The sequence below is a fragment of the Archocentrus centrarchus genome, chromosome 15 (assembly GCF_007364275.1).
Source record: "Archocentrus centrarchus isolate MPI-CPG fArcCen1 chromosome 15, fArcCen1, whole genome shotgun sequence".
NCBI lineage: Eukaryota > Metazoa > Chordata > Actinopteri > Cichliformes > Cichlidae > Archocentrus > Archocentrus centrarchus.
Genome location: NC_044360.1, coordinates 9,836,050 through 9,861,318, shown reverse-complemented (window position 1 = coordinate 9,861,318; position 25,269 = coordinate 9,836,050). Strand labels below are relative to the sequence as shown.

The following is a 25,269-nucleotide window of genomic DNA, read 5'->3' as shown; positions in this document are numbered from 1 at the left end:
TATTCACACATCGGTAAGTCTGGGAGTTTTTAATAGTTACCTCAGCGGCCTCTCCGTGTCAGTACCTGTCGAGGGCTCAAGCAGCAGCGGGCTGACGTAATGGTTACCTTAGCAACCAATTAGGCGTCACCACTCTCCACTCTCAAATTCATGACTGCGCACTTCTACCCGGAGAGTCTTCGCCTTGTCGAGAATGGAAAAAATGGCCACTGAGACTCATGGGGACTAGTTTATGAGGGACGACAAACCAGATGTCTTTTTCCATCTGTGTGAGTTGTTCTGCTTGCGCCGACCTGAAGAACAACACCGTGCCACGGCTGCTGCTGCCTTTTGTTATTGTTGCTGCTGCTAACGTCCCCCAGCGACAGCCAACATGGCTGAGGACGATGGTGAATGGGTTTTAGAGAGCATCGTTGGCTACCTCGGAAGTCCCGAGTGGGTCATTCCTGTCACGGACTTTATGGAAAACAAATGCACAGGTGAAAAAAAAAATGCAAACAGGTTATGCGGTGGTTTTAGTCTTAGACTTGAGCCTTTCTGGAGCTGTGCACCGTTAGCTCTGTGGCTAAGCTAACGCTAACAAGTAAGAGATGCTATTTGATAGTTTTGTTCACTTCGACTCAGTAGTACCAGAATTTCACCTCCTGTGCCTTTACACGATACAAACGGAAATAACGACAGCACTTCTTACTACAATACAGATAGTAAATACATCTGCATGTAACCAACTTTAGCCAACAAACAGGTTTTTGTCTATTAACTTATGTGTGTTAAAGCCAGTGTGCATATCGAAGTCTGTAAAATGCTTCCGTGGGCACAGTTAATTTCTATCAACTATGTGTTTTCGATATTTCAGTGTTTGACGACGAAGATGAGAATAAGTTATCATACACAGAAATCCATGAGCAGTATAAGAAATTGGTAAGTACAATTTGTATAGAATGGGATTAATAAAAGCTGCCTGTTGTCATTGCCTCATCAGCATCACTCAGTAGTCGTTTCACACTGCTGACTCGTCAGAATGGACTGCTGTGAGCTGCTTTGCTTTCGTAGGTGGAGAAGCTGTTGGAGAATTACATGCAAGAGGTTGGCATCAACGAGCAGCAGTTTCTGGATGCGTGTACCTCTCCCTTTGCCAAGTCTAAAGCTCTGGAGGTAGTCTAAGCTTCCTGTTTGCACACCACTGTCAACCTGCCAGCTAACCTGAATTGACAATCAAGGATAGGATTTGCTTACATAAGCCCACTTACACTTGATGCCAGCAACAGGTTTCAAAAAAGTTTGGACAGGCTCAGATTTTCCACTTCTTTTAAAACATTCACATTATTGCTTCATACAATGTTTCGGCAGTTTAGGGCCTTCTTTGTTGTATTTTTCTTTTTCTTTTTTTTTGCTGCATATTGCACAAACAGGCTGACAGGTCATGACTGCAGGTACTTAATACTTACTACTTTTTCTATATGCTGTAGTAAAAGGGGCAGAGTTTTGTTGGCATTGTCTTACTGAATTAAGCAAGGCCTTCTCCAAAAAAACAAAGCACTGTTTATCTATATATTGTTATATTTCCATTCATGCATCCCGCACCATCATGCATGCTGGCTTTTCGTTGGCTCTTCTTCTTTTGCCTGGAGGGCATAGCATCCATGAATTCCAAAAAGAATTTCAAATTTGGATTTGTTATCCCACAGGACAGTTTTCCCACTTCACATCAGTTCATCTTAAATGAGCCTAGGGCCTAGAAAATACAGCCAATTTAAAAAACAGAGTTGTTGTGCTATAGTGAAGTGGTGAACCAGCGACAGGGTCATGGACGGCCATGGTTCCCTGATGCACATGGGGTGCAAAGGTTGGGTCATGTGGTCCGTTCTAGCAGACTAGCTACTGTAGTTCAAATTACCAAAAAGGTTAATGCTGGTTCTGATAGAAAGGTGTTCGAGTTCACAGTGCATCACAGTTTGTGGTGTATGGGGCTGCGTAGCTCCAGAACAGTCAGGGTGCCCCTGCTGACCCCTGTCCTGATGCCAAAACTCACCAGTAATGGGCATGCAAGCAACATTGCTTGAACATGGAGTAACGGAAGATGGTGGAATTATGTTTTCTTTTACATCACATGGATGGCGTGTACGTTGTTTACCTGGGGAACACCTGGCACCAGGAAGTACTATGGGAAGAAGGCAAGCCAGCATAGACAGTGTGATGCTTTGGGCAATGTTCCGCTGGGAAACCTTGGGTCTTGCCATCCGTGTGGATGTTACTTTGACACGTACCACCTACCTAAGCCTTGTTGCAGACCATGTGCACCCTTTAATGGAAACAATATTCCCTGATGGCTGTGGCCTCTTTCAGTAGGATAATGCTCCCTGCCACAAAGCAAAAATGGTTCAGGAATGGTTTTAGGAGCACAACAAGAAGTTTGAGGTGTTGACTTGGCCTCCCCAGATCTCAGTGCAATCGAGCACCTGTGGGATGTGCTGGACAAACAAGTCTGATCCATGGAGGCCCACCTTGCAACTTACAGGACTTAAAGGATCTGTTGCTAACATCTTGGTGCCAGAAAGCACAGCACACCTTCAGGGGTCTAGTGGAGTTCATGTCTCGAAGGATTAGGGCTGTTTTGGCAGCAAAAGGGGGACCAAAACAATATTAGGCATGTGGTTATAATGTTATGCTTGATCAGTGTAGCTACAGTTGCACACTTACAATGATAATGAGTATGTATCATATATAACGCATGTTTCATTGCTGTTCAGTCATCATTATCATGTGGTATTGTTATATATTTTTTACAAAGTTTTTATTAGCTCATTTGGCTGACAGTGCAGTGAGATCTATCCACAGTCAGCAAGAATCACTGCTCCTCCTACAGTGTTGGTCAGAATTTAATCACACTTGCATACAGGGATCACCCAATGGGGCTTTACCCAAATTATGGTCAAAGTCAGGGTGATGTTGGTCATATTGCAGCCACTTTTTAATTTTCACAGAAATTGCTGCTCCTCCTACAGGATTGGTCAGAATTTTAATTTTTTCCTGGATATGACTGTTTGCCTCTTTAACTTCTCAATGGACTTTGTCATTTAATTTAATTTGTTCAATAAAGCCAACCAATGGCAAAACTCATAACTTCGTCCCTGTACTTCACACATTATAGTAACCTGTGAATGGATCATGAGCTGGATGAGCTACTACATCACTGATGTTCTGGTTTTTGTTCTTCAGGCAGTATTTCAGCCAGTTCTCGCTACAGATGACTTCCAGATGTTTCGCTCGTTGATGGTCCAGAAGAACATGGAGCTGCAGCTCCAAGCCCTCAGGGTCATTAAAGAAAGGAACGGTAGGCTGGATTAACATGTAAAGTGAATCCAAACACACGCTTGCACAGCCAAAGCTGCAAGTAAAGTGTGTGTATGTGTGTGTAGGGGCCCTCCCAGAGTGTCTAACTGATGGTGTGGACGTGATGACAGAGTTGCAGCAGCAAGAGATGAAAATCCTGCAGGAGGTTCTTCAGTAAGTCTCTTTTAACTCTTGCTCTTTTCCCTCTCTCTCATCTGACTCTTTAAGTGTTTGAGCTTGGAAAGGTTGAAAATAAATGTAGTGGGGTAAATATTATGCTCCAGGTATTAATGCTGCCGATATTGTGTGGCTGTTGTGATCCTGCAGTAAAGTTTAAAAGAAATCTGCAGAATTTCTGAGATCTCAGGTCGGGAACTTCTTAATTTAGTTGTGCTGTGGTGCTGTAAAACAGTAGCTAATCTATCTGCTGTGGTGAGGCAACTCCTTCTGAATAAGGGAGCAACTGAAAGAAGCTGTTTTGGGTTTTTTGGGGGGGGCTTTTATGTGGATAGGACAGTGGAGAGAGGTCAGGAAAGCTGGGAGAAAGACATAAAGTAAATGGGGACACTTTAAAATGTGCAATAGCCTTAAGGCACATGGTCTGCATGCTCAACATGGTGAGCTATACACATTCACAGGTGAATAAATCAGTGAAAACCAAAATGAGCAAGCAAGCTGGTCAGTCACCTTGCCCAGCAAAGATTTTTACTGTCCCTGGGCCGTGGTGCCATCCTCGGTTATGCTGAACTGAGATCTCTTTATTCACATACGCACACAAACATCCCCACAGTCGATTGTGCCCCCTTTAGAGTGTTCTAATTTTTTGCTGTGGTTCTGTTTTATGGCGCATCTGTTAAAAGGATTTGATATTTTAGGAGTCATGTGAGCTGGGTTTTGGACAGTCTCTGACAGAAACTACTAAAGAAACTTTAGAATACAAAAATTGTGGAGTTATGATGATATGAGTAGCAATTATGAGTTAGCTCACATCCCTGTGCGTTTTTTTTTTTCTTAATTCTTCCTAATTGAATGGAATTTTTCTGTCTTATCAGTTCATTCAGTTATTTTTAAAGTAAATCTGAGTTTGTTTTGTTCACTATACCATTAAGAAATTTCCACATTTTTATCCCTCACCCTCACTGAAGGTGTCCTGAAGCTCCTACCCCTCCTTTCTAATGGGATTTTCCTACTGAGTGCCTGGCCAAGTAGAACACACTGAGTCAAATGGGACCACAGTTAAGCTCCTTAGGGTCCAGCTAATTTAGGTTGGAGGGATTGACACAAAACATGCAGCTAAGAAAAACAGTATTTTCATCTCTTCTATCCCACCCATCATGCCTCGACTCCTTTCCAGCTTACTACCAGTTTCTTTTAATTTCAGTGTAATCTACAGAATCAAAAGATGCATTTCAGTGTGTCCAGCATACTGGCAACTGAAAAGGAACATTTTTTTCTTTAAATTGTTAACTAGGATGCATTTTCAGTTATTTTCTGGTGATACAGTTCTTTTCTGCTTTTAGCTTCTCTACAAGCACCTAGTTGCACCGCATAGGAATAGTTTTCCTTCAACTCTGATCGTAGCTGTATAACTGAAGCAGAGTTCCTGTTTTGATGATCAGTGTTAAACTAGGTTTAATTCTGCAAGTTTATGTTTATTCTGTACTCGCATGACTTTAAATCCAGTGTTTTTGATATGTTTTGTTAAACCAGATGTCTTGAATGTACTGTCAATAACCAGGCAGTCCTTTAGAATGCTATAAAAATCCTCACAGGATTTATGACTAGGCACAGTTCCAGCAACAGTATCTCTGTGTTTCCATACACCTGCTAGTGAATGCTTTGCAACAGTCTCCTCTGAGATAATTTAAGCTATTAAATAAATCAAATTAAGGGATCTATGTGTGGTGCCCGGGTGATGCCTGCGAGCAGGTTAGGGCAAAGCGTGGTTAGCACATGGAAATCCCGAATGCAGCTGTCTTATTCTAGTTTCTACTAGTGCTGTCAGCCAAGGGCTAACTGGACAATGAAACAAGCTTACCTCTAAATCAGTGGTTCCCAAAGTGTGGTCCACTAGCCCCTGGAGGGCTGTGAAGGTACTGCAAGGGGCCGAAGTAATAACAGAAATTCAGTTTGAAATCACAAGAATGTATAGTTGCATATTAATATAAATGTATTTATTTATATAAAAAGTTATGGGGTTTTCTGGTTTTTAAGTGGGCCACAGAACTCTTGACTTTGGGAAACACTGCTCTAAATTACCAAGGATCTTATCACACCTGAACTACTAAACATACTGTGAACCCCTTCGAATGGGCTCTTGAATGAAGGCTTTGTCAGAAATTATTTCGTCCCGAGGGCTGATTTATAAATAATAAGAACTGAAACAATTAGTTGGTCCTGAGCTTATGTTGGACTCTTGTTTTTTAGAAAATCAAAAGAGGAGTATGATGAGGAAATGTCCAGGAGGCTGTTACTGGAGAAAGAGGTTGGTTCCACCTCCAGTGGCTGCTCTGACAAGCTAATGGCAGAGAGCGATCAAGCCAAGAATACCTCCTCTGCTCTCAGCCAACACATCAATCCTGCCAAGGTGAGGCATCATGAGCAGTGTGAGCCAAGTAAGACCTGGAGACTAGCTAAGTAGTACAAATTAATAAGGCTTCTTATGGATGCCATGTATACCTTTTGTTGGACTTTATCTCGCACAGTTTCTCTAACTACATTTCCATGTAGTGCCTGAAGCTAAGCCATGTAGTAGCATGTTAATCAATGATCTAATAAGCACATCACAGTTTACTGTCTGATCTAAGATGCCATTTCAGCTGTATCTGTAATAGCTAACAGAGGTATAGTAGACCCATTCAGCTAACAGATAGGATGACATGATATTAGAAGCCTAGGTATCAGTGCATCTTGTATGTACTATCTACTATACCAGCCTATTTGTTGGGTAATATTGTGGCATTTAAAGTTTGCACATTATTTGGAGACAGTTTAAATGCACATGCAGAATTACTATTTGGTGTTTGCATCATCTTTACAGCTTGTATTCATTGCAATGGGTCTTTACCTCCAGGTTAACAGCAACCCAGTTAGAAAAGAAGGGAGCAAGCCAGCTGCTACAGGTGGTGGTGGTGAGAGAAGTGCAGCTAGGAGCAGTTCCTCCTCTAAACCCACACCAGGTAACTTAGAAGAGAAGCAGGGTAGTCTTACTAACGTTACTGATAACACATTAAGCTTTTTAATGTATAATTTTAAACACACAACCAACATGAGAGAACAGCAACTTGTCAAAGTGATTTATTTATGTGCCTATAGATGGTGGCAGTAATGGTGTGGGGTCCCGAGTTCTGCCAGCTGTGAGAGCTCCTGTAAAATCTGGTGAGCCCTCCATCAGCGGCGGTCCTCATGCCGGGGAGAAGAGCAACAGCAGCCAGACTGCAGGCGAGGCATGGCTGGAGGAAGCACACAGGGAGGCTGGCTTCTCTAAGCCATATACTGTGAGTCTGTGAGACTGCAAAGCAGAAGTGCACTCCAAACAAAAGTGTTTAACGTATCCTTTTAGATAGACAATATCAGAGTCAGCATGGCTAAAAATAAAAAAAAATAAAAAACCTTTTAAGTTTTAAACAACTAAATTATCAATAACTGAAAGGAAACAAAATAAAATACAGATTTCTTACCTGCCTCCCCAACATAAATATGTACAATGGTGTCCAGCTGCTCTAAATACAGATGATCACAAAATTATACAAATTATGACCTGTGTCATAACAACTGAGATATACTGTGCTTCATATGATTTGCTTGGGTGGAATATTAAATTCTTCTCTACCGAATATAAGTGAGGAAACCTCACACATGGACTGAATATAAAAGACAGATATCACATTAGTGACGTCACCCATAGTTTCTGAAGTCTTGTTGTGAAGCTGAGCATTTTTGCCGTCACCGTCTTGGTGTTTTTAAACCAGACATAACAAGCAAGGAGTGAATCAATCATCAAAAGAGGTAGATACACATTTATTTCCTCATCTGAACTTCACCTGCACTCGCCTGCAGGAGTTATCAGCGTCACAGCAGGAGCAGCTCCAGCAGAGGGCAGCATATCTGCGTCAGCAGCGGGACAAACTCCACGCACTGAGAAAAGAACAGCAGAAAACCAAGCAGTCGTCCATGCCAGAGGAGGCACCCAGCAGCCCCCCACCGGTACCCAGCACTACCCCGGTAAATGCAGCTTGTTCCTGATCCCCTTCTTTATGTCTCACTTCACAATGATGCTTATCCAGCTGCTGGAGGCACTTTGGCACTAAGAGTATGTATTGAGGGGGAAAATGTGCCTAAGTGCACACATTGTTTTTGATTGGGCACACACTCACACTCATAGTGGCTTATTTAAGTTCCCGAAAGAATTTATAAAGGTCATTTAACACTGGTTGTGCATTGTCTCATTAATCCAGGACCAAACAGTTATTCATATTTTCTTTAACCTACATTTACTCCCTTTTTTCTTTTTCTTCCTCCCGTCTTTTTTGTTCTTTTTCTTCTTCATTTCCATCTACTTGTCTCTGCTCTGGACTGCCCTGTCAGGAGTCAGTGGGGCAGTCCCAAAGGAATGGGGCCTGTTCCCCACCTCCTCCTCCTCCTTCTCCTTCTCCTCCTTCTCATGGTGCTCCTCCAGCACAGCGCTCCTCCAATCAGAAGGTGATCCATCAGCTGCCTGTCCTAGTGTACTTGTTCATGTCTTGTGTGCTGATCTGATTTTTAGTAATCATTCCCTTCATTCATTCACCAACTCAAAGTCTCCATCCCTCAAGTACAGAGCTTTTTTTTTTTTAACTTAATAATTTTATTGCCACAAACCAAAGCAAATGAGGTCTGTCAACTGAAGTCAGTGATTTTTTTTTTTTCCTTGAAAGAATTAACTCATCATCTGTTCCTCATTAGATGTGATTTATTAACCTTCAAAATAAAAACATAGCTGCTTCTGTTTAGCTCTCTTACTCGTGTAATGTATGTATACACACGCGCTTGGTTGTATTTTAGTCGCTGCTTTTTCCACGTTTTGTTTAAAGCCACTGCTTGTGAGTGCTAACTCTGCTTCCTGGTCTGGTCTCTTCACACAGGAGATATCTGCTGAGGAGAAAAAGAAGCTTGAGAAGAGAAAGCACCTCGCTGACAAGCTGAAAGAGGAAGTGATCAAGAAATGACTTCTTCTCAAAATGCAATATTTTACTCTGGTAATCAAACAAATTGCTTCCTGTATACTGCCACATATTTCATAACACAAATCACTTTTGTTTTTTTGTTTTTTTTTTTTGGGGGGGGGGGGGGGGGGGGGGGGGTTGAGACATAAGTATGGGCTCTTTTAAGTGGCACTCATAACAGACCAAACAGTATTTCAAGGTCTGATAGTTACTGTCTTTATTGAACTGAGTTAATTCAGAAAATATCAATCAAACCGAAGCACACAGAACAGCCAGGCAATATCCTGCCAGTGGCTCTGAGACTTATGCTTTCAGTTGCAGACGCACGTGCTTGTGTCCAAGATTACTCCTTATCAGCTTCTACTTTAATTATACTTTGCAAACTGGGCATCTTGGGTTCAGGGGGTAGAGTGGGTTGTCCACTAATTGCAGGTTTGGTGGTGCAGCCACAGCCCCATAACATGCTAAAGTGTCGGTGAGCAAGACACTGGATCCCAAGTTGCTCCGGATTGCAAGCCAGCACCTTACGTGGCAGCTCCACCTGCGTTGGTGTGTGAGTGTATGAATGTGTTACTTTGAAAGCACTACTACGGTTAAAAGGTGCTGTTTAACTGCTACATTTATAGATCATTAGTTCCCTCAAAAAGTGGAATATAAAAAAAAAAATTTTCAGTGTGTACACTACTTTCTAGAAACATCTAGCATTGAGGTGGCCAATCAAAACACAAATATTAATGATTTTAGTCCATTTGTAATTTTTAAGGAAAAATGTGAGAATTGTAATATATTTTGTCACATACAAAGGGGTAAACAAGGAATTTAGATTTTGTACTTTTCAAAGAAAAAGGGGTTTTAAAAAAATTTCTTCTCAGTGTTCTTAAATTGAAAGACAATTAAGAAAATAAGCAGCAGATTCATATTGAGTCATAATGAGAATGAGCTTTTTGTTTTTTTCCCCCCCCAAAAAATGTCACACAGTGGAGTAGATGTAAAAATTTACTGTTGTGCAACACTACATCTGTCAGTAATGGCACGAAATCCTGATTCCTGGTGTGTCTGAATCTCATTCTGCTACTTCTTACAACTAGCTTATATGTCTGGAGGAGTGGTTTTGAACACACATTGGCTTGCTTCTTTCTAGACAGTCAAAAATGTCATAAATGGCTGTAATGTGATGACTCTGTGGTACAGTTGTTAATAATGGTACAAGATTTGTTAGGGAGAACCCTACTCTGAGGTAAAGGTAGTGTTAGCTGGAGCCAGTGCACAGACTGGTTTTCTGGTGTTAGCGTTCCAAAGGGGAAGCTGGTACATCGTTCACAGTTAAGAGCGCTGTGAAAGTTGCCAAGATGACCACACTATCACGTGTTCATACGGGGCCAAGAGAACGGTGTGTCGTTTTCTATGAGGAGTGCCGTATTTATCTGCAAACTAATCAAGAGTCTTCATCTCAAGCAATTGTAATGCACCAGTTTATTTGTAATGATATAATGTATGCTGTTTAATAAAATGTTTTATAGAAACAAGCTGCAGTCTAGACCTGAGTTTATTAAAACAAAAACCTAGAATTCAATGACGGGTGCTTAGTGGGATCTCATCTTTCCTTATTTTCTGTCATATAAACTCACCAGCCACTTTTTGCCCTCAGAACTGCCCCAGTTCTTCATAGCATAGATTCAACAACATACTGAAAACAGATTTTGGTCCATATTGATGTGATGGCAGACAGAATTGTGCACATCCATGATGCAAAATGCCCATTCCACCACAGGATTGGATTGAGATCTGGTGACTTTGGAGGCCATTTGAGTAGTGAACTCATCATGGATGGACGTGGTCAGCAATAGTAGCACCACGTGTGGTCTTTTGCTGCTGTAGCGCGTCTGCTACACCATGTTGCACATTCAGAGATGTTCTATATACCTTAGTTGTAAGTTATTTTTCTGTATCAGCTCAAAGCAGTTTGGCTTTTCTCCTCTGACCTCAACAAGGCTTTTTCATCCTGAGAGCTGCTGTATTTCATTCTAAGTTGCCATGTTTTCACAAATATATTCAAAGAATATACTGTCGCCATGAAATGTGAAATCTGTCAAAGCCCATATGCCCATTATTTTAATATTTTCTGGTATCCTAAGCATTAAAAGTAATTTTAAATCAATTTCAAGAATTGCCAGCATCATAAAACTGATGTTATTTACAGCAATACGATCCAAGTGTACTAAACTGGTCAAAAACTCATGTTTTGAATCTTGAAGACTGTCAAATCGAGACACTGTTAGACAAAGCTGTTAAACAAAGCTAGATTCACAAGTTCAATGTCAGGGTCACATTTAATTTCAAAACTTATCAAATAAATTCATACAAATGTTAAGAATGGATGGTGGTATTAAATGCACTTGGTACAAATTCATCAAGGGAGAGCAGAAACAGTCATTGTTGGATGGAGCCAACGTACAGGAGGAAAGACAATTCACTGCAAGTGCTGCTGAACTCCTGTAAAGCACATTGGCAATCATTTTCTTGTCCACTACCCTCCTGCTTGTGTAGCTGTACATAAACATCTTAGCTTCTTCTTCTTTTTTTTTTTAAACACCCAGTTTTGATTCCCTTCATCTTCCTGTGTGCTTGTGTTGGGACCATGAGAGAAGTAGCAACGCAAGAAATGTTCCAACCCAATAGAATGATCCCACTTCATCACACCACTGTGTTGGCAGAAAACCTCCCCACCAAAACCAGTTTGATTTAAAAACGTCACTGCATTGACTGCGTAAAGTAAATCATATTTATCGCAACTAATAAAAACAGATCATCCATTCATTCATAAACTGTTTTAAAAAAAAATCATTAAACTTACTTTTGATCTGTAGTTTTGTTTTGTTTTTTTAAACAGGCTGAAGAAAACTTGAAATGAGCTATAAATTCTAGGAGTAAGATGATCTCAACCAGAGCAGAACACTACACTTTGAACCTCCAAACTGAAAACAAAAGCCCCTTTTAGCACCTCAACTCATTAGAAGCAGTCTCCACAGTAATATATCTAATTCTTCACCATCTAGCAGTGTTATTCTGGCCAGAAAACAGTAGAAAACATGGACGTAGCTTCCAAGTCTGAGAAGTAAAACCACTGTGGATGGAGCCAACTCTGGTTGCAAAAAGACTTTCAATATTAAAGTTCATGGGAAACCTGCCTTTGGCTTGCTTGCTCTGTGACCCCAGTAAACATTTTGCTGATGACTTTATGGTTTCAACCGGTTTTCAGGTAATACTGAATAAAACATGAAGCTGATTTTGTAAAATTATGGACATTAATAGAATCAGAAAAGAGGATTAGTCAGGGTATAATCCAGCGTGCAGTATCCTACCTCACAATAAGATCCTCCGCTCCCTTGTCAGATCTGATTTTAAAAAACACCAAGATGCTTAGCTCAAGTCTCTATAACAGGACTTCACAAACCAGTGGGTGATGCCACTGTGGCTACGTTCATCTTTTATACCAGCTGTGGCCCAACAAGTTGGGCAGCTTTTTTGTTTCTGATGCAAACTAAACTCTGAACCTGAGCTCTGTCCGGGAGGAGGGCGGCAAGACTTTGCACATCCTAAAACATGTCTGCACATGAACTGCTTGGGTTTGCCAACCTGTTACAGAAACTGGGCTGATGATGTGTTGCACTGTAATGAGGACGCCAAGTTTGTAAATTGACTTTAGTACAAAATTCCAGACATCCTCAAAATGTTGGCTGCAAAAACAACTTTACTGCAATTTTGTTGAACCAGCATTTGTGACTTCTCTGTATTTTTTTTTTTTTCTTTTTTACACTGAATCAAATGAGCTGGACTCAAAGGATGAGCGGGGACCCCACCCTTCTGTGCGACAACAAAAATAACACAAGCAAGTAGGGGGTCTCGTTCCCCTTTCAAAAATCACATTGGGGCAAATGATTAAAAAGAGGAACAAAAAGGTCTGTACAGTACTTTTTAACAAAGTCATGAAATACAGGACTTTCTGGCTAACACAGTCTTGTGTGTGTATGTGCGTGCGTGTGTGTGTTTGTGTGTGCCTTGACCAAACTGACAACATGGCTTTTGAAGGTTTGAGTCCTGCTCCTCTGGTTCTTAGTTTTCGTCCCAGTCTAATTGGTCAGCTCCCTTGTCTTAAAAATTTTAGCATTTTTCTGATGTCCCTCTATCCCCGACAAAAGTAAGCAGTTCTCTGGGAGGGCAGCACACACAGCTTCAGCCAGTCAAGCTTTCTATAACTATGACGGCTAGTCCTGCTAGCCTGACTGGCCTGCTGAGAAGTTCATACACTGGCTGGTTGTGATCTGACTTTCTCTGTCTCTGGAGCTCATTGGTTCAGATTCAATAAGGATGGTAGGCTTTTTTTTTTTTTTTTTTTCTGAGAGCAGGTGAGGGGTCCTGTAGGACCACGGCTTCCTTGCCACTTCTGCAATATTACCACAGTTGAGCTGGGAACGCCTGTGCCACCAATTTCGACTTCAATGTCTTCTTGGTGTGTAGGGTGGTGGGTGAGGAGAAAGAAGTGAGAACTAAGAGAGCACGAAAGAGTGAAAGAGGCGAGAGATGAGTTTTCAAAGGGTCAGTGAGGTTCTCAGGTGGAAGAAGAGATTTGGGAATCTCCCTGAAGAGGCTGTTGAAAAGAATGAGGTAAATAAGATTGATCTTTCTTTCTAAAAAAGAAACTTCGTCTCCTTTTACTGAGGGAGACGCAGGTGCAGAGACCAGGAGGGACTAAGTGAGGCAGGGGCTCATCTTTGCCCATCTCTTCAGTGAGACTCACAGGTGGCGCAGGCAGGCCAATGAGACAACCAGAGGAGGGGGGCTGGAAGGGACTCAGTGTCCGTCCACCATGACCAAATAGAGGACAATTAGTCTTAGGAGCTCAAACGAGGCCGCTTCCTTGGAGACTGCTCTTCTTCCTCATCTTCTTCCTCTTCATCCTCATCGTCAGGGTAGTCCACCAAACCAACCAGAGCAGTCTAAGAGAAACAACAAGATTCACAAATGTCAGTTTTCTTTCGACGTGTACCTTTTGCAGGGGCGCAGGACTGTTGCTCAGCATGAGACTTCGATTAAAGACTGTACTTTTGTATTACTGTCTCCAAATAGAGAACATCTGCTATCCAAGTTAGACAAAGTTTAAGTTTTCCTCAGATCTCAACATGACATATTACCTTCACTACTGGTGTGGCAGGAAGGGGAACTGTTTTGACAGAAGAAGCTGAACTGTTGTTTGGAGTGACGGCTGGTGAGGCAGGTGGGATGGCAGCAGCTTTCCCATTGTTGTTGGCACCGTTAGCTCCGTTGGCAGCTCCTACAGCAACACAAACTGTGATCAGACTGAAATCTGGGGAAAGCTATTCAGGAAAATGCACACAGTAATAAAGTGAAGCTTACCTTTTTTGGCTTCCATGTACTTGCCGTAGCTGTCAGAGAAGTCATCTCCCATTCTCTTTTCCACTGCCTCTCCATCATCATCGTCATCATCATCATTGAACCACAACTCTTCATCCTCATCCAAAGACCGTGCATCTCTTCGATATCTACAGGTGGGAAAACTGCGTCATGAGATACAGATATCTACACAAGCAGAATGGTCACCCTGTGTCTCTGACAGCCAGGCGGATTGGTGGAAAATTTGTGTTTTCGATTCCGTATTTGATCAAATATAAATTAGTCAATTGTCCCTCCTGTTACTGAGTTAAGAAGCTGAACAATGGCCACAAAAGTGCTTTTTGAAAACCATTATGTTAGAAAAGTTGACATTTGGCCATTAAAATCCAATCAGTCAGTGTCAGAGCGAAATTCTTTAAAGGTGTTCCTTCACAAGAACCAGTTGTATGAACACACATGTTCGTCAGAGTTATAAAATTTATTTTTTTTAAAAAACTTTAATGTGAAGGAGAAAACAGAAAAGATACCCATCCATCCATTCTCTTCCGCTTATCCTGTTCAGGGTCACGGGGGGGCTGGAGCCTATCCCAGCTGACATAACGGCGAGAGGCAGGGTACACAGGTCGCCAGCCTGCCGCAGGGCCAACACAGACAGACAGACAACCATTCACACTCACATTCACACTTACGGGCAATTTAGAGTGACCAATTAACCTAACCCCAGTAACTGCATGTCTTTGGACTGTGGGAGGAAACCGGAGTACCCGAAAGAAACCCACGCAGACACGAGGAGAACATGCAAACTCCACACAGAGAGAGAGGACCGGGCCCAGGTGGAATCGAACCCAGACCTTTGAGATGTCATTCCAGCTGTGAGGCAACAGTGCTAACCACCATGCCACCGTTCTGCCAGAAAAGATATTTATTTAAAAAAAAAAAAAAAAATCATAATAACACCTCTGATAAAGATCACAGCAATGGTTTGACCCCTGCATCCTATCAGGCTACTGACCTATTAAGTCTCTGGCTCTGCCGGTCTTTTTCCTGCTCGTATCGACCTTTCAGGCCCTTGAAAGTCTGGACATACTCAATGGATTCAAGCGCTTTGTAGAAGTTATCCACAATGTGAGCTATGAGAGATTTGATGTCCTCCTGGAAAGCAAAAGATAAAAAAAAAATCATATATTTAATGCAAAAACAATGGCAGTGAACGCTTTTTGTTAAGGTAGAGTTTGTGCTTTTACACACCACTTTAATGAACTCAAAGAGCTCTATGATGGCAGAGTTGAGGAGATTGTATCGGGTCCCATTGTCGAGCAAGGCATTAATGACAGGTTCAAACAGGTTCCCTTTGATGATGTAGCGGTTGTAGTACTCGTCTTTCAGACCAATGATCCTGCGCATGAAACGCAGGGCACCTTGGACAAAAACAAGAGACTTTGTAAAAATGATGCAGCATCGGCTTCCAGCTCTGAAGAAAAACATCAATAATTGTCTTCGTGTGTGAGCTTCGAGTGAGCTACAGCAAATACACAACCCAGTTATGGTTAAACAAATCCTGTATATGAGGTTCAACCAGAACACAGAATAAACACTGACAGAACACAGGCGACTTACAAAGTGCAAGGAAGGTGTGCTTTGAGTTCATCAGGACCAGCACTCTCCTGAGCAGGTCTTTGTTCATGATGTAGGTCTTGATGTGATAGGTGTGGTGCTCCACACAAAAGGTCAGAAGCTCCAGGATCAGTGCCAGCAACTGAGCTGTCTGGAAGTTGTCTACACAAATAAAGCCAAATCACGTCAGGACATGCAGCAATGTCCAGGTACATTTCCAAACACAAGCCAGATAGTTCTGTTACTCAATTTAAAGCAACTGTACAATCCTTGAATATATAGTTTTTTGAGTCGGTCCAGATCTTGTGTATCCTCAGCATGTGTCCTAATAATTTGCAACTCTAGAACTGTTCTTCATAGTCTGTTGACTACCGTAACATTTGACTTTATTTTTCATCTCCTCTAAAAGACAAACTGAGGTATGAACCATGCACCCAGTGAGAGGTGTTGGTCATTTATTTAGTCAGTTGGGGAAGGGTTCAAGTGAAAACAAATAATATAATGTTATTTGCTACATGAGCAGCACTTTCCAGCCACTTGATATGCACAAATTTCTTACTGTTGAGTGATTAATGGTTAACAACATAAATAACACCCACCTGGACAGACTGGGTTGATCTTTGTTGATCCCTCCTGCAGATCTGAAATGGCATGACAAAAATTAGCCAGCAAGTTTTTCCTTTTCATCTTTTAACAGTTAGCCATCTTTTACACTAACAGTTTAACTTGTGCTTCCCAGCTCACCTTTTGAGTTTTGGTCATGTGCAGTGTTGGCCAGCAAAGGAGCAGTCAGAACATGCATGCAGTACTTGTAGAAGAAACTAAGAAATTCTGTCTTCTCAGTTTTCTAAAAGAAAACACACACAAACATCTATAAGTGCATCAGGTTTTAGTATCAGACACTCAATGGACACTTTTAATCTAGCAGTGGTAGTAGACATGTGGAGACACAGATATGGGATTATGTCAGATAATGCAGTAGGCAGCACAAATATTTTACATCAAACTTTGAGGCAAACCCCACACATAGGGCCATTGAAGGAGGGGTGTGGATGACTAGAGGAAAAATATTCAGTAAAACTAAGTTGAATAAATACAACTTTATAGACTTTGTTTTGTAAATAAACAGGACTGTGCTGACAAGACAACACTACTGTGCCAACCCTTATTTCACTAAAATTCAACTTGGATCCTTTTTCCACCGTTAATGACTGAAATTGTGGGGAAACACTATATAAACACCAGATAAACTCTAAGAACCACTGATTTAAATGAAGAGTTGTTTTGTCAACAACTGAGTGGTGACGGGAAAAGACGGGGAGGTGGGGGAAATCAACACAAATGTAGTTTATTTTGCTTACATTGGTGGAAGCCAGCATATTCTCAGGGTCAATGAGTGTCCTGAGCAGACCCATCAGCTGGACAGCTCCCCCCAGCTCTGGGTCAGAGTCACAAATCATCTGCTTGATCACAACATTTATCAGCAGAACATCCTGAAACACAAATATTACACACACACACACACACACACACACACACACACACACACACACACACACACACACACACACAGTTAACAAACAGGAGAAAACAGTTAACACAGTGTTATATTAAGATCAACCCTAGAACACTAACATGAGTTTTGTAATACTGTCACTATCACACTCAGGTGGGTGAAAAAAAAAAAAAATCACCTGACATTAATGTTCTAAGAAGAAGAAGAAGAAGAAGAAAGAGCTTTATTTGTCACATACATATACATGCAGTGAGATTCATTCTCTGCATTTAACCCATCACACACATGGAGTATGTAGTACACACAGCACAGCATGGAGCAGGGGGCAGCCAAAGGGCGCCCGGGGATTTTTTTTTTTTTTTTTTTCTAGGGTTAAAAGAAACTTCACATGGCATTAAATGAAAAACGTGCCTATATCTCTTGTGTATACCTGTTGCAGCAGTAAAACAAAATTAAGGCCTTGTATACAAAAGATGGCCAGAATAAAAACATCTTTGAAAAAAGAAAAAAAAAAAAAAATGGTAATCAAGCTATGTCTCAACAATTCCCTACAACAGTTCTGTGTGTTTATACATGAAATGTAAATCATATAGCAGCTGGAAAACTAATCCCAAGTGCTATGGCTCTTATAAGTAAGTATAAACTTACTTCAGAGGTGTGCACAATTTAAATATGTAGTTTGAATATGATTAATATAAAATGACCAAAATATCATGGTCACAATATCACAAGCACACTGTGCTACATACATTTTTTAAAAACAGAATTTAGAAATCCCTTTTTAATAAAGATAATTAGATACTTACATCATCTGTCTGCTGAGGTTCCTGCATGACAAACTCCCTGACCATGGAAGGGCTGAATTCCACCAGGTAAGAGAAGATATCAGTAGCTGCTGCCCTCACCTGCAGGTCGTCCATTCCCTAAACAGAGAAAGAGTTTTAACTACACTGACAGACTAATTCTTTGCACTTATTTCAAAAGGGCATTCACAAACCAAAGAAGAATTTTATTATGACCACCTTAGATATGCAAATTCATGTACAGACCAGAACGTACCATTACTATTTCAAGAGCAGGTAAGATGCCTAGATTTGCCAGAGTTTTGAAGAAAGCGTCCCTGTTTTGAGGCTGCAACGTTTGCGAAAAAGCACAGAATTCCTTGACAAAGTTCACCTGGGGGAGGGGGTGGGGGGTGGGGTGGGGGTGCGCAGATGAAATAGATCTTTAGTATTTCACACATCACATTAAATAAACAGGCTATAAACAACTGACAAAAATATTTAAGTCCAATACTGCACATATACAAAAGCACTCAATTCTCTGAGAATGTGCAAGGTTTTTTTTTTTCTGTTTAACTGAATTGACAGTTGCAAAGACCAAAATAATGAGGCATTATTTCAAGTTTTCAAAAAGGTGATTTACATAAAAATCACTGTGGTAATCTCTATTCCTCGGTTCATTTCTCACCCTGTTATGAAAGTCAGAAAAATTTCAAAACTTGTTTAACTTACTAGCTCTCTCCTTTTACTGTCATCCGTGGCTTCATCTGTGAGCTGTGCAAAGACCTCCGTTAGGAACTTCTCATCCTCCTGTAGCACAGTCAAGGTAGGGTTAAGACATCAAAACATTAAAGAAACCACACTTAAAAATAAATGGAAATTTTTTTTTATCCTGGTTTGCAATTTGGGTGCAACAGGAATGAAAAGCAAATTATTCCAGTAATAGATAAACCCATGATTCCTAGAAACACACAGAATAATACAATTACTTGACTGTGAAATGACAGGACTCTAAGGTCCTGTTTACGTCATGAAAATAACCTTGTGGTACAAAATTATTATTCGTAACACATGCCTCACATTTGCTCCACATTGTAATCCACATTAAAGTGTTACAATGAGCCTAAACCTATTCACTCTAAGACTTATTAAAAATGTTTTAGTGTATAGCTTTAATTGATCATCATCACAATACAAAAATTGACATACATCTTATACATGTGAAAGAAATAACTGAAGTCTTCTGAATGACCACATCCATTATTTGTACAGTCATTACAATCTTATACATTTAAATCTGTTCACATTTTCTATTTGAGGTTTTCCAACTGATTTAACATTTCACATGAGAAATAAACGCACATAACAGGAAAATCTGGTTGTAAGCATTTTGTCAAACAAATTTTAATTAGTCACAACAGACAGGAATCACGCACTGGCCAAACTACACAATGGATTCGATAAATTTGTGTTTAATCAAAAACAAATATTCACCTCACTCATTTGTTGATAATCCCATCTCATAAATAGCTTGGTTTGGATCCTTACCTGCAACATACTGACGATTTCCACCTTGTTGAAGAATATGAAGGAGGTAAGTGTGGACAGGAAGTTCTCCTCAAAGACAGACGGTGTGGGCAGGATTATGTCCTGGATATACTGAACTCGGTAAGTCTGGTGGATCTTCTGCCGCAGTTCAGAGTCTGTGATAGGGATCACCTCCTTAAACTTCGCCGTCTTGGTCAAGAATTCCCGGTGTCGTTTTGGCTGAACCAGTGCTGGGTCGTACTCAAGGCAACCCACCACATCCATGATACAGTCGTCCGAGAACATCACCTCAAAGAGGGCTGCTTTATTGAGGAATAAGACACCTCGGACAATCTCATAGAGGTGATGGAGGCCTTCCCTGTTTTCCACTTCCTCACATACTCTGAAGAGACCCAGGAGTTTCTTGATGTAGCCCTCGCTCATAAGGGCCAGGGCAAGCTTTTCCCTCCGGATGGGTGAAGAAAGGACAGAGGTAACCAAGTCAGCAATTTCCTCCAGTCTGCCTTGCTCGCAAGGAGGAAGCTCAACAAGGTGGCTTGTCTCTGGAATCTCCTCAAAGCGCTCTTCCTCCGACTCATCAATGGGGTCTTGGGTGATGTCCAAAGCAGGGTCCCTGCCTTGAACCTAAGCCATAAATAAAAGGTGTTATTAAATGAATACACCTGAAAGTATTAAGTCAGGTGCCATTATCCTAGCTATCAGCTACAGGCCAATTTCCATACCCCACCTCTACCTAGGAAAAGGTATACAAAAATGATTATCTTTGGTTATGTACATTTATACAGACTGAAGACGTGTGCAACTAGACAGCTAACTGTCACCATTGTCAAGAGTTGGTACCAGATGTACTAGTCATTTAATCTAACTGTTTTACATTTTAATTGATGCCCAATGCAAGTAAATTATTATTGTAAATGTTATGCTCCCATATGCCACCAAATGAAGCTCCAGCCCCAGCATTGTAGAAACATGCCATAACTTTGTTAAACTAGGATTCAAATTTTTGTTAGGCGTACTATTGTTAGTTATTTTGAATGCAGAAATTAGTTTTCTCCAAAAGGTGGCTGGGCTCTCCCTCAGAGATGGGGTGATCACTTCAGTCATTTGGGGGGAGTGGAGTAAAGTAACTACTTCTCCACAAGGAGCCAACTGAGGTGGTTCAGGCATTTGACTAGGATGCCTCCTGGGTGAGATATTCCAGGCATATCCTACTGGGAAGTGGCCCCAGGGTAGACCCAGGACATGCTGAAGTGATTATATCTCTTGGCTGGCTGGGGAACACCTAAGTGTTCCCCAGAATGAGCTTGAAGAGGTGGCTAGCAAGAGCAAGTGTCTGGGCTTCTCTGCTTAGGCTAATGCCTCTGTGACCCAGCCCCAGATAAGTGGAAGAAAATGGATGGATGGTTTATTGTTTTATCATCACTTTATATTTGAATTTTATTGAGATGGTGTCATGAATTGTAGAACAACAAGCATCACTCATAATGCATGGCACAATGTCCCACTCTTTTCAGTTGCAATTTATTTGTTTTTCGGATGTTAATTTGTCATATTTTAATAAGTGAACATCTACTGTAGTAGCATGCTTTCATATATTTAACATCAGTTTACTTTTTTCTTCGTTGTTGTCTGTTGACGTGCAATATTCATAATGCAGTATTTAAAAGTATAATTCATAACTGAAGAATGTGATTAATGGTCTCAAATCACTGTTTATACAGTTTCTGACATTTTTCATTAAACAGTTCTCAAATTTAACTTGATATCTGAGTGTTTCTTAGTTTCAAACTAATTGGTTAGTACAATTTTTTTTTTTTTTTGCCTTGTTTAGCAAACTAGAAATTAGAACCTGGAACATCTCTAGTGCATAAATCAATGTTTCTCAGTTTTTCTCCTGTACACAAACTATTAAATAGATGAACAGATACTGGCTCTTGCCCATTGTGGTAGGCTTAATGGAATTTCAGCACCAGCAAAACAGCTTTGGCCCCATATGTCTCTGGTTTGACTTTACCTGGCAAATTCTTTCCCAGATCTCATCACAGCCAGCCTTTTCCTGGAAACTGAGGGCAAGGTCATAGTTATCTGCTTCTGACCAGACAATCAGTGTGTCCTGGAATGAAGACAAAGGATTATTAAACTTTAAACAATGGCCCATGTAACTCTTTCACAGGAGGCCTACTTATTCAAGATATACTTCACAATACTGAGATCTTATGGATTCGCCAAGCACATGCCTGTAAATGTACACACAGGCAACAAATTAAAAGAAAAACCTCAAAATTTAACCCCTACAGATAGATGATCTGGTGGCTCAGTTATGCCTTCTTGTTTGTTTTGCTGGCAGGGTTTGGGGGCAAATCCCAAAAATTGATCTGAGTGATAAAACTTTCTATCCTGGTGGGAGTGCATACTTCCAGGATGACAACAACCTTACCCACAGAGTATGAAAATTACGTGAACCAAAGTCACCAACAGGCAGTTCAATACACCCAGGACATCTTTTTTTGGCACATGGTTAAACTTTCCCTAACATCAGCAACTGGGCTAAGAAGTCACACAAAGCTGGTCATCAATTCAATAAGCCAAACCAGGGTTTCACAATCTAGCAATGACCACATGAAAAGGTCAGGGTTGGCAGCATATGACCAATCAGAAACATGTTTATCTATTGGCAGCAGAGGGGCATATTTTATGAAAACTATAATATTAGCACAAAATGAAAAAGTTAAACACATAATACAGAATTAATGCAACACAACTGCTGTAGCCAACACTATAGTATCAGCATGTGTGAGAAGAAAAGCACTGCATAGTAATGTAATGTACTATATTACAACTATATCTATTAAATAATAAATTAAAGCATTAAAATCATAAACAAATGCTTGTGTGCTGTATAAATGATGATAATTGAAGTTAACAGACTTATCAGTATGACAGAAGACTTCTGTTCTATGCTAAATTAATATTTAACATAGATTTGATGTTAATTTTGTTTAAATGTGCGGGAGACAATTGATGCTTCTTTTAGGCACAGTTTCCACGATGTGAAACAGTCTAAGGACAATTAAAGAACTAATTTAATATTTTTAAAAAAAATTTTCTATTCAAAGTGGTAAGTAGCCTACTTGCTAATTTTACATGTTACTAAGCACACGGTTTTAGGATCATGTCAATATATTAATACTTTTTGCAGCCAACAGGAAAGAAACGAGGAATAAAGTTGCTTCATATTTCTTACTGACACTGATCTGGGAAAGAAGCAGATTTTAGTAAGTCATTAAAAATTTCAGACCCTCTTACTAACTGCATACTAAACTCCCCTCGATCTTCCAGAAGTGTTATGCTTTATCCCAGAAAATTGATTGTTCAGTGGGATGTGGTTTTTTACACGTTGATCTCATGTTGACCTGCTCCGGAGCAGGTTAGGTGTGGAGTTAACCAACCATTAAATTAAATTTTATTTATATGGCACCAATTCACCACAACACACAACATTGCAAAATAAGCAAGAAAACTGGAAGACAAGAAGACCAAACAATGGACAGAAATTACTGAAGCAATTACATGGTGGAAAAACAGGGCTTTAAGCAGGTGGTTAAAAAGCTTGACCCAAGACATCCCAGGGAGACAATATTCTTCAGTTTTATTATGTGACAATATTGTGCAGCACCTGAAGAGTTACAAGGTTACGTTACTTTTTTTAAATGGTGTTAACAGTTATGTTTTACTTTTACTTAAACTTCCTTGGAAAACACTGACTAAGCTACTCTTGTGCTTACATTGTGTCGTGAATAACAGTAGCTTACTGGAAAAATAGATGGAAATGCCCTTCAATTATCTTACAATTATAAATGCTGCTGCCTGAAAGCATCAATAAAACATTTAGTTTTTCTCCTATATTGTCAGAAATATCACTGCAAATTTTCTTTAAATATGGTGATACAATTTATTGTTGTTTTCCTTAAATTTGTCTGCATAACTATGGAAACTACTTTTAACACAATGCTTTGTCTACTATATGTAAGGGAATATTTGACCTTAATTCTTTTATATCACAACTGACTAATGACTGAGATTTATAAACAGGTGTGGTGTATGTGTGGTAATTACTCATGGCCTTACCTAACTATTACTTGATACCAGGTTTACAACCAGATCAGGCAGTGAATTTCCATTGTGTGGCATAGATTACGGTAATTACCCAGCAACAAGTCTCAATCCAGTGTTGGGATAATTAAAACTTAACAGGTATGTACGTGTGTGCTATCTATAGCTGAGATAAACTCAAGTAATAAAAACTTACCTGTTGTTTCTGATATGCAGTATTCGGACTTATTTTTGACTCCAACAACAGTGATCCTAAAGCACAGAGATATGAGAGTATAAATATTCAAGACAGTTAGAGAACCAGTTCTTTAATGACAAGGTTTATTATTCTGCCTAGAAATAAGCAGTTATGACTATACAAATAATGTAAAAAAAAAAAAATTAAACTATAATGGTTAAATACAAAGTTAAAACTGCAGCAGGACTTGGGCCCTACTACAATACGCGCTTTTTATCACATATATGAACCACAAAGAGCAATAACAAGTTTACAGGTTCAGACTTTCAGGGGTACCATGCTACCAAGATCCCGTCGGACCAAACTAATGAGCATGCTAACATGAGCTGTTCAATGAATATTTGCTATTTACTGAGGGACGCCCCTAAAATCAACCGTTCGAGCAGTATGACCAAAACTGATGTACCACATACAGGGAAAAAAAAAAAAAAACAGTCTAATAAAGTAATCTGGTGTCCACTGTGGCCAACCGAAGCACTCTCTCCGAACAACTAGGAGTTAGCATGCTAACGTTAGCCGCTGTAACTGCTATGCTAACGGGGAACTTACCGTCCGATTCAGCCCGAACTAATAACGATATCCCCCTCAGCCGTTCAACAAATGTAGACGAAACGTGCCCGGTACCCCGATCGTCCCACTGCCGATCTTCATTCAGCGTATATACCTTCACTCGCCGCCGAGTGTCCGACATGGTTTAAACGAGTCGGAGCTAGCAGGCTAGCTTACTGCTAACAAGCTATCACCTCACCCGTCTAGTGTTTTCCTCGACCTGTTAACTTTGTTTCCACCCGCATGTTATAAAACATGCATCTTTAAATCGAGTTCCCAGTAGCAGTAAAATATATTAGTAAGTATTTCATAAACATATTACGACATGAATCAACTCAACAAGGGCCTAAAAATCAAACTGTAACATTCAGAGAGAACACAACAACTCTAACGGCCTCTTTGCTAACGTCCACAGACCGCCATCTTGTAATCCGATCTTGTGTTCTTTTTCTTTTTCTACGTCAATCAAGCGCAAACTGCCGCGGGGTCTCCTCCTCCGGGCGGCATCGTCCAATGGCAGACCCGCAGCTCCAACGCGTCACCTACGGTGGAGAAAGGTAACAGCACCGACAGCCGCCTGCTGATTTAGACATGATGTACAGATGTGATTTGGTTCAGCTCCTTTTTAATTCACAGAGAACGCATCATACTTACTTAAAGCGGAAAATTAACAGTTTTTCAAGTCTACTCTAAACAGTCAGAATTGGCTAGTTTTTTAAAATATATATACATACGAGGAATTTGTCTTGGTGTCATGGCGCAAACAGCAGTTTCCACCAGCACCCTGCTGAGCAACAGCCAGTGGCAGTCATTCATTCTTGATGATCCACATATTTAATTTGGCCCAAAAAATTTCACTCTGAATTCCCTTCCTGACCCATTTACACTATACTGCCAAAAGTATTCGTTCATCGACCTTCACACACATGAACTTGACTGATATCCCATTCTCAGTCCACA

General features: G+C 40.5%; 2 protein-coding genes across 3 annotated transcripts; one reads left to right on the top strand and one right to left on the bottom strand.

Annotated features, from left to right (window-relative positions):
- Positions 1–119: 119 nt before the first annotated feature.
- cfap36 (cilia and flagella associated protein 36) lies at positions 120–8,658 on the top strand. 2 transcript variants are annotated; one of them, XM_030747963.1, is made up of 11 exons: positions 120–479; positions 857–921; positions 1,054–1,155; positions 3,220–3,334; positions 3,420–3,507; positions 5,761–5,920; positions 6,407–6,512; positions 6,649–6,830; positions 7,393–7,557; positions 7,921–8,034; positions 8,457–8,658. In XM_030747963.1, exons 1-11 carry the CDS (start codon positions 374–376, stop codon positions 8,538–8,540), a joined length of 1,287 nt encoding a protein of 428 aa, XP_030603823.1. In that variant the 5' UTR covers positions 120–373; the 3' UTR covers positions 8,541–8,658. The 2 variants fall into 2 exon arrangements, with proteins under 2 accessions (XP_030603823.1, XP_030603824.1); XM_030747964.1 differs by lacking the exon at positions 7,921–8,034 and having other exon boundaries at positions 8,457–8,657.
- A 2,190-nt stretch (positions 8,659–10,848) lies between these two features.
- On the bottom strand, positions 10,849–24,845 carry ppp4r3b (protein phosphatase 4, regulatory subunit 3B). Its single transcript, XM_030747706.1, has 16 exons — positions 24,310–24,845; positions 23,719–23,774; positions 21,424–21,522; positions 19,410–20,033; positions 18,594–18,671; positions 18,139–18,255; positions 17,886–18,002; positions 16,925–17,056; positions 16,308–16,410; positions 16,163–16,204; positions 15,567–15,725; positions 15,198–15,367; positions 14,962–15,101; positions 13,953–14,098; positions 13,730–13,869; positions 10,849–13,534 (listed from the first exon to the last, which is right to left on the bottom strand). The coding sequence occupies exons 1-16, from the start codon at positions 24,449–24,451 to the stop codon at positions 13,430–13,432; spliced, it is 2,370 nt and encodes a 789-aa protein (XP_030603566.1). The 5' UTR covers positions 24,452–24,845; the 3' UTR covers positions 10,849–13,429.
- Positions 24,846–25,269: the final 424 nt, after the last annotated feature.